The 9,774-nt window shown below is 40.6% G+C and overlaps 1 protein-coding gene across 1 annotated transcript in view; it reads left to right on the top strand.

Moving 5' to 3' along the window:
- Positions 1-9,774, top strand: part of MTOR (mechanistic target of rapamycin kinase) — a 138,928-nt gene that overhangs the window by 47,843 nt on the left and 81,311 nt on the right. Inside the window, exons 23-26 of the mRNA XM_004385165.1 lie at positions 670-832; positions 1,929-2,021; positions 2,708-2,854; positions 7,791-7,933. Of these exons, the coding sequence (XP_004385222.1) occupies positions 670-832; positions 1,929-2,021; positions 2,708-2,854; positions 7,791-7,933 (546 nt within the window). The remainder of the gene's footprint in view (positions 1-669; positions 833-1,928; positions 2,022-2,707; positions 2,855-7,790; positions 7,934-9,774) is intronic.

The following is a 9,774-nucleotide window of genomic DNA, read 5'->3' as shown; positions in this document are numbered from 1 at the left end:
GAAGACCAGACTTAATGGTCTGACTGAGACTGGAGGAACCCCGGAAAGCATGGCCCCTGGATTCTCTATCAGCCCAGAACTAAAACAATATCCAAGGCCAACTCTTCAGACAGGGATTGGACTGGACTGTGGGGCATAAAGTGATACTTGTGAAGAGTGTGCCTCTTAGCTCAAGTAGATACAAGAGACTAAACGGGCAGCTTCTGTCCAGAGGTGAAATGGAAAGGCAGAGAGGGTTAGGAACTGGTTGAATGGACATGGGGAATCGGGTGGAAAGGAGGAGTGTGCTGTCACAGTATGGGGAGAGCAATTAGGGTCACATAACAATGTTTGTATAAATTTTTGTATGGGAGACTAATTTGAAATGTAAACTTCATTTAAACTACAACAATTAAAAAGAAGAAAAAAGTCCTTTTCTTAGTTCCCAGGCCATCTTTCTATTATTTTTTTGTTATTTCAACTTCCATTATCTTAGTCCAGAATTTTCCCAGGTTTATGGAAATTTTGACTGTCCCCATCCAACTGGAATATATGTTGGATCCATGTCACCCACCATACCTTAGAAGCCATTTCTTCCCATTCTTTGCTGATTGTTAAGGTAACCCTCACCCACTTCTCATACTTTGGAATTGTATGTTAGCAATTACTGTATGTTAGTGATTGTTGTAGGGCAGCGTTAGAGACAGTGGACCGCCTGACTGAGTCCCTGGACTTCACCGACTATGCCTCCCGGATCATTCATCCTATTGTTCGCACGCTGGACCAGAGCCCAGAACTGCGTTCCACAGCCATGGACACGTTGTCTTCACTTGTCTTTCAACTGGGGAAGAAGGTAAAGAAGGAGTTCTGAACAAATAGGCATTTTATGCCTCACTTTGGGAAGACTTTGTGAGCTTCTCCACTTATTAGGAAGTAGGTTTTAATACCATCAGAGAACACCAAATTATTTGCTTTTCTGTTTCTTCATTTATTCAGCCCATATTTATTGAGCACTTATGTGGGCTAAGCTCTGTGGTGGGGATAATATAGTAAACAGAATAAAGTCTCTGCTTTTGTAGAGTTATATTCTAATAGAGTAAAGCAAATAAATACAGTTTGCTCCGTAAAAGTGATAGATGTGAGGAGAGAGAGATGCTATTTATTTAGGGTAGACAGAGCAGACCTATCTGATAAGTTGACATTTGAGCAGAGACCTGCAGAATCCAGTAATGGCCCAAACCTAGAGAGGAGCATGCAGGCAGAAAGGATTGCAAATGCAATAGCTGTGAGATAGGAGTATGCTCTGAGTTCAAGGACCTACAGGAGAGCAGTATGACTTCAGAGGAATGAGCAAGGGGAAGGTGCTTGGAGTTGAAATAATGAGTAGGGGAGGAGGGTACATAGCTAGATCTTGTAGGCCAGTGGTTCTCAAAGTGTGATCCCTGGACAAGCCATATCGACATCATCTGGGAACTTGTTAGAGATGCAGATTCTCAGCCTTCACCCAGACATACTGATTGAGAAACTGGCTGCGGAGCCCTGCAATCTCCAGGTGATTCTGATGCTCATTAAAGGTTGCAGATCACTGCTGTAGACCATTGTAAGTATTTTGACTTTTACTCTGAGCAAGACTGAAAGTCTCTGCAACATTTTGAGCAGAGGAGTAATATGATCTTACTTAAAATGATCACTCTCAATGCCAGGTGGAAAAATAGATTGTAGGAACAAGGGTGCAAGCAGAGAGACCCATTAACCGGCCATTGCAGTAGTCCAGATAAAAGATGATGAAGGCTTGAACTAGGATTACAGCAGTAGAGGTGGTAGAAAGTTAATCTTCTGAATACCTCAGAGTTAACCACAAAAAAGACATAGCTATAATGTAGTATCTTTTTCTGTACTTTCTACTTTCTGACATAATGGTTTTTGGTCTCTTCCCTGTTCTGTTACAGTACCAAATTTTCATTCCAATGGTGAATAAAGTTCTGGTGCGACACCGAATCAACCATCAGCGCTATGATGTGCTCATCTGCAGAATTGTCAAGGTGAACTACATATACTTCGTTTCTCTTTCAAAATCCCGCATTGTCTTTACTAATTAGTGTTGTTCTTATAACCTTGGCTGTGAGAGTAAACCTCGCTTTTTAGCTCTAAACAGAGAGTCAGCTTTCTGAAAAGGATCGGATAGTAAATATTTCCAGCTTTGTGGACTATACTGGCTCTATCTCTGGGCTATACCTGACGCTACCCTTGTCGCATGAAAGCAGCCATAAATATGTAAACAAATAAGTGGGGCTGCATTCCAGTAAAACTTTATTTATGGACACCAAAATTTGAATCTCTTATAATTTTCATGTGTTGTGAAACATTAATCTCTTTTTTTTTCCCCCCAGCCATTTAAAAATGTAAAACCCATTCTTAGCTTTGGGGCCGAAAACAGGCAGTGAGCTATTTCCCATCTCTGCTCTAAACACTTCCTCAATGTTATTGCTCACGGTTGTCTCATGGTTGAATGGTTGCATGCTCATACTAAGTCACTGCTTGTCAGTGACCAGCAAAGACTGGTACAGTGGGGAATACAGACCACCCAGGATACATCTTGTCCATACATGTAACTTTTTACTTCTTGTAAAATCCAGGCTCTTCAGAAGATCTGAACCTCCCAAGAAGGTTTCTAAGCTGGGAGGGTCTAATGCAGTTGCAGATGTTTTCTATAAATCTCTGGTTGCAGGGATACACCCTTGCTGATGAAGAGGAGGACCCTTTGATTTACCAGCATCGAATGCTGAGGAGCGGCCAAGGGGATGCACTGGCTAGTGGACCAGTAGAGACGGGACCCATGAAGAAACTGCACGTCAGCACCATTAACCTCCAAAAGGCAGGTCCACTGCTTCCTGGGGGTCTTGGGAAGGAAAGCCTTGCTCTTCTCTCCTGTTCAAAACTTTTCAGCTTTTGCTACCTTCTGCTTAAAATAACTAAAAACCAGCCCAAAGTTTTTTCTGGAAATTAGTCCAGGAGCTTATGTAATTTTGTATCCCTCCAGGTATCTGAATTATATTTTTTTTTTTTTTTAATAGAGGAAAGGTGGAGAACAAAGTGTCTTTTGGCGTTCCCTTGGCACTTTGATAGGAGAACCCTTTGCTACAGATAGCATTCTTATTTTTACATGAATGGAGCAAAACTCGTGAGGCCCCCTAGTTAGCACCGAGACTGATGTAGGCTCTTTAAAGCAGGGCTTCTCCAACTTCGTAGGCTCACAAATTACTGGAGTTCTTGTTAAAATGCTTATCTTGATGCAGGCAGTCAGAAATAGGACCTTGATACTGTACATTTCTAATGAGCTGTGGGGTAATACTGGTGCAACAGATCCATGGACCACACTTTGAGTAGCAAGGTTTTAGATCTCTGAAGATGAGTATAGAGTTCTCTATGCTGACCAAAGCCTGGGACATGACCGGCTTTTCACCATGTATGCCACCAGCATTCCACTTAAAAACAGGCAATTTTGAAGCATCTCTGGTGAATCTGATTAAAATAACCACAGTTACTTCACTGACTTTTAAATAAATATACCAGGCTGCTTATTTTCCACAATTTGCATTAGTTTTCAGTGCTTATTATGACTGTAAACAGTCTCCAGTTTGGATTTCAACATGGTATTAATCTTCCTTCATTAGTAGCTGAACACAGCAGCTGCACTTCATGGGTACCCTCAGATAGAGCTAAAGAACTGGGTGAGGACTGGGCCCTGCTCACTTACCTTTGTTTTGGCCAGGGCCATAAAGACTGGAGCACAGACCTCTGTGTGTGCGTGCTCACACGCAGCTTCAGAACATCAGGGGTTTATTACTGACTGTTGTGTCCATCTGTACCTGCACAGACAGCTATATGGTGACCACTGCTGAGAAATGTCCAGTGATTTAAGACAGGAGTGATAAAGTACCCTGGGGTCATGAGTGATGCTGCTTTACCTCTGTGGGTTTGATAACTGCTAGACTGAGACTTCAAGAGGAAGAAAAGGTCGCCAATCACCTGGCACTCCCAGCAGGAATTGAGGCCTCCCTGCTGACACCTTACATCGAGGGAGGGGCCAGGCAAGGAGGCCAGCTGCACATTTTCTCCCAGATGTTTTCAGCCTGCCTAGGATCAGAATGTCCTTCCAACCAGGCAGCTGTCCACCCTGCTGTAGAGCTTTGTTCTATTTGAGGAAATTCTCCAGTAGTCTCGTTTGCTTCCAGGAAGTTTTACTTTCTACCCAGTTCTGGGAAAAATAAGCATAAGCCTCTGCAAACAGAAAAAAGACTCCCTAGTTTATCTCACCTGAGAGATCAAGTTCAAAAACCTTAAGCAAAGTCCTCCAATACAACTGACTCTCAGATCCACATCATTGAAAATACATTGTTTTTCCTCATATTCATGTGATGATAGTTAGAGATTGGTATATTCATTACTTTTAACCAGCTTTCAGAGTAACAGTTTGCCACCTCAGTTACCTTTCTGTTGGTTATGATAATAAGGAGTTACATGATACAGAAAACATAAAAATCATTTATGCCTCTAGAATGCCTTCCAGAATTTTCAGTGGCTTCATTGTTTCATGATTGTCTATTTGGGCTCATCTTCAGAATGAGCTGGTGTTCCCTGTACGTGCACCAGCATCACCAGATGAGTCAGTCATCAATGGGTGGGTGCAGGAGGAACGTGGCTGGTGTTTAAGCATTTATTATAGAACCCAGAGAACTGAAAGTTGATTATGTTTTAAAGCAATGAAGGTCCTCATGCGGGACTTAACCTGCTTAATAGATTGTGCAGTTAAGTGTCAGTTAAGCTATGATTTTTTGAAGACCTATTTGCTGCCGTTTATCAAATAATAATGGTGATAGCAGTAACAACAACTGGCATTTGTTGAGTGCTTTCCATGTGTCAGGCACTGTTAATGAGCAGTTTACGCATACTGACTCATTTAATCTTCTGAGTTAGGTGCTGTCATTATATGGACATTAAGGCACTGAAAGGTTAATTTGCCCAGAGTAATTTGCCCAGTGTCAGGTAGTTTATGAATAATGGAACCAGGATTTGACCAAGTTAGTGTGACTCTGGAGCTCACTCTCTTAACCACTGTGCTGAATTACCTCTGCCTTACCCAGGCTCAACCTCACATCACTAGAGGAAGAGAGAAGTTAGTAATACTTGCTGTGTATGTCCAACTTTGTAATACACTACAGCTAACAAGAGACCCATTTTGTAGGTAGGAAGCTAGAAATCTATGTATAGAAAAGGACTTGATGTTCCCATTTTGTCTTAAAAGGCAAGTCTTTACTATCTAGTCTTACTTTTTATTCTGATCCAGTGCTTCTCATTGTATGGTCAGTGAGGAGCCTTCATATAGTCCCTTGTAACATCTAGTGTTTTGATTAGATAATATCTCTACTTTGGTTTCTGACCTAAAACGATAGTTTATGTAATGTCACTCATTGGCTTCTCATCAAAAATAGCAACAAATCTCCAGGTTATCCCAGGGAGGTGTTAGGTTGAGTCATAGATGGTTATGTGGTGTTGCACATGGGTGTCTTTCAGTCTTCTAGACCACTTGGCTAGTCCAGAGTTTGAGAACTGCTCTAATTTATATAATCTCCCTAGTTTAAGGAGGATTGACATGTCTGTTCTACTAGAAAAATCTTTTAAGAACGTATTTTAAAAGTTAGGGATTTAGTACTTAGGGCTGTTGTTGTTGTTAGGTGCTGCCAAGTCAGTTCCGACTCATAGCAACCGTATGTACAACAGAATGAAACACTGCCTGGTCTCGCACCTGTTTCACAATCATCGCTATGCTTGAGTGCGTCATTGAAGCCACCATTTCAATCCCTCTCTTTGAGGATCTTCCTTCTTTTCGCTGACACTCTTGCTTTACCAAGCATGATGTCCTTCTCCAGACTGGTCTCCTGATAACATGTCCCATGAACGTAAGACAATGTCTCGCCATCCTCACTTCTGAGGAGTATTCTGGCTGTACTTCTTCCAAGACAGATTTGTTCATTCTTCTGGCAGCGTGTGGTATATTCAGTATTCTTCACCAGCACCGTAATTCAAAGGCATCAGTTCTTCTTCAGTCTTCCTTATTCATTGTCCAACTTTCACATGTATATGAGACTATTCAAAATACCATGGCTTGGGTCAGGTACACCTTAGTCCTCAAAGTGACATCTTTGTTTTTTAACACTTTAAAGAGGTCTTTTGCAGCAAATTTGCCCAATGCAATACGTCGTTTGATTTCTTGACTGCTGCTTCCATGGGTGTTGATTATGGATCCAAGTAAAATGAAATCCTTGACAACTTCAGTCTTTTCTCCATTTATCACAATGTTGCTTATTGGTCCAGTTGTGAGGATTTTTGTTTTCTTTATGTTGAGATGTAATCCATACTGAAGGCTGTGGTCTTTGATCTTTATCAGTAAGTGCTTCAATCCCTCTTCACTTTCAGCAAGCAAGGTTGTGTCATCTGCATATTGCAGATTGTTAATGAGTCTTCCTGCAATCTTGATGCCATGTTCTTCTTTATATAGTCCACCTTCTAAGATTATTTGCTCAGCATACATATTGAATAGTCTGATAAAAGGATACAACCTTAACACACACCTTTCCTGATTTTATTTTATTTTATTCCCTTGTTCTGTTCGAATGACTGCCTATTGTTGGTCTATGTACAGGTTCTGTGTGAGCACAATTAAGTGTTCTGGAATTCCCAATTAGCCTTAGTCCAGTTCAAATAGATGTCATTTTGATGATATTTTATAGCAACGATTTTCTGCCCATCTAGGTCCTTTAGATGTATTATCCCTAGATGAGAAAACTGAGGCTTAGGTACGGCATATGAGTAGTTTTTCCAGGGGGTTACAGCTGCTAAGTGATAGAGCCAAGATTCTGACCTGGTGGTTCTAGCTTCAGAGTAATAGGAACTTACACATAGAACAGACACTAACTTTGTGCCAAGCGCTGTTATAAATTCAGTACACATACTAATCCTTAAAACACCATCTGAGGTGGGAACTATTATCTTTATTTCCCAGATAAGGAAATTGAAGCACAGAGAAGTTAAATAACTTGCTAAAGGTCAGAGAGCCAGTAGGTTATGTGACTAGGATTTGAACTCAGGCAGTTGAGCTCCAGAGTGTGGCTCTTGGCTCTCTCCAGCGCCTGCGTTCTTTCCATCCACCATCCTAAACTGCCCCTGGCAGTGACTCTCGATACCTGGATAGTTCAGAGTTTTGAAGAAAGCTGGAAGGGATAAACTAGAGAATAAAAATTAAATCTGTTCAGTTCCTTTTGTTTAGTTCTTCCACAGTGCCATGTGCGTTGGGCTCACTGCTCACCTGATTCTAATATCATTTGTGATGGTGTGAACCTGAGCATTTCCCTTCTCCTGTGTAACCTTTACTATGAGATGAGCCTGTGTCCTAATGCTGAGAGTGCCAGGTCCCTTCACACACCACTGGAGGCCATTCCAGGAGTGTTGGAATGCACTCTGAGTGTGGTAGTCCCCAGCCTTTCTGGTTCTGTAGAGCTCTCTGTTTTGCTGATATTCAGAGTTCAGCACAAATGAGGTATAAAACAGATATTTTCTGTATTCCAGAGGTTGCTACTTAATGTTTCATGGCTTCTGATTAAACATTGCTGTTTTGTATTAGTTCTCGGGGGATTTTATCATGAGGTATAATTTTATAAATTAAAAAAGTAGGATAATCCTTGAATAGACCATGGTCTTCATAATTGGCCCTTGAAGCTGATGACTTTCCATTGTTGCTTGTGGGATTACAGGCCTGGGGAGCTGCCAGGAGGGTTTCCAAAGATGACTGGCTGGAGTGGCTGAGACGGCTGAGCCTGGAGCTACTGAAGGATTCCTCGTCTCCCTCCCTGCGCTCATGCTGGGCCCTGGCACAGGCCTACAACCCAATGGCCAGGTACAGTGTGTCAGGGCTCCCTGCTTCCCATTTCCAGATTGGGATGGAGGAGAATCCATACATAGAAAATGCTGTATATAATAATTAGTTTTATTAGAGGTAATAGTAAAAGGGCTAGTGTTTTTAATTTTGCTAGCTGTGGGACAAAAAAAAATTTTAAAAATGGCAAATTGAATAAGTTCGTATTATAGGAAAAGCGTCCGTCTTGACCTGCTGATAGGTCAAAAGTAAATTTTTTCCTTACTAGATTTAAGTTCAAAATGTTTATTACTGAGTTATTTACAACTCTGAAAACAACTATCAAATAGTTTAATTTAACCTATTTTCCAATAATAATGGTATTCTGTTTATTTATTGCTGCATTACAAACACCCAAAACTTAGTGGTCTAGTTGCTCAGAGATGACTTGGAGCAGAATAGAGGTATGTTATGATACCCACATGGTGTCAGCAGCGATCCTTTGACTGGTGACTAGAGGATCCACTTTTAAGATGGCACATTCATGTGTCTGACAAGTTGAGGCTGACTACTGACTGGGAGCTCAACTCTGGCTAGGGGCTGAGAGCATAGCTCTTCTCCACATGAATTTCTCCATGGACTTCTTGGGCTTCCTCACAGCATGGTGGCTGGGTTCAAGCATGAGTATCCCAAGAGAACAAGATGGAAATGCATGGCACTTTTATGACCTAGCCTTGGAAGTCACATAGTGTTGCTTCTGCCATATTCTGTTGTTCAAGGAAGTCACAAAGCCCCACTGGGATCATGGATGCCACCCCTTGATTGAGGAGTAGCAAGATTCTAGAAGAGTGTGTGGAATAAGAGATACTGTTATGGCCATCTTTGGAAAATGCACTTTGCCACAAAAAATCATTTTAAAATAGTAAATCTTTAATAGCCTTTAAAGTTTCATTTATAAAATGTTTAAATGCATATGAAAAATTTCCAGTTTAATGTGTAAGTGAATTAAGTAGAATACAAAATGGTATAAATGTGTGATTTCAACTATTAAAAATATATGTACATAGGAAAATGAATAGAAAGTAATGCAACAGTGATTACATCAAAGAAGGAAAATTTAAGGAGTAATAATTTTGTTCTCTACTCTTTTCCTTTTTTTCTGCAGTAGGCATTTACTATTTATAATGGAGAATAAAATGATGATTTAATGAACAAACAGCCCTTCTCACTAGCAAGAAGCAAAAAGCAAGGCATATCATTTTAACTTTTTTTCAACACAGCTGTTTTGCTATTAGGGCCCATATTTAGGAGGAGTAGTCCTTGATACTGTTGAATTAATGCCATGATTTGGCCCATCTGATTTCTTTCAAGTATCTTTTTAATGCTTTGAAAATAATTTCTAGAAAAAAATTAGTTTCTAGGACTTCCCTGTTTCCATAGTGTGCAGATTTTAGGTGCTTAGCTGGTGTACCATACAGTACCTCTCTTCTACTCCAAGTCACCTCTGAACACAATGCCATCCCAGATCGGCTTGTGGTGAATATCCATGTGTATATGTATCCTCTTAGCTCCAAACATGTTCCTTTGGGATCTGATGTGGCCTCTGACCTAGATCAGAGAGTTTATTTCTTAATTTAAACAGGACTTCTTTCTGTTTTCATTTCAAATTTTGTTTTTTCTGTCAGATTCCAAATTTATACAGACATTGATCTGTCTGACCCTTTTCAGTGTTCAACAAAAAGTAGGTATAGACACACAATGGAGTACTATGCAACGAGAAAGAAAAACAATGAATCTGTGAACCATCTCATAACATGGATGAAACTGGAGGACATTATGCTGAGTGAAATAAGTCAATCACAAAAGGACAAATATTGTATGAG

The sequence above is a fragment of the Trichechus manatus genome, unplaced genomic scaffold (assembly GCF_000243295.1).
Source record: "Trichechus manatus latirostris isolate Lorelei unplaced genomic scaffold, TriManLat1.0 scaffold00133, whole genome shotgun sequence".
NCBI lineage: Eukaryota > Metazoa > Chordata > Mammalia > Sirenia > Trichechidae > Trichechus > Trichechus manatus.
Note: the sequence above shows the minus strand (reverse complement) of the source record. Positions and strands in the feature narration are given on the sequence as shown.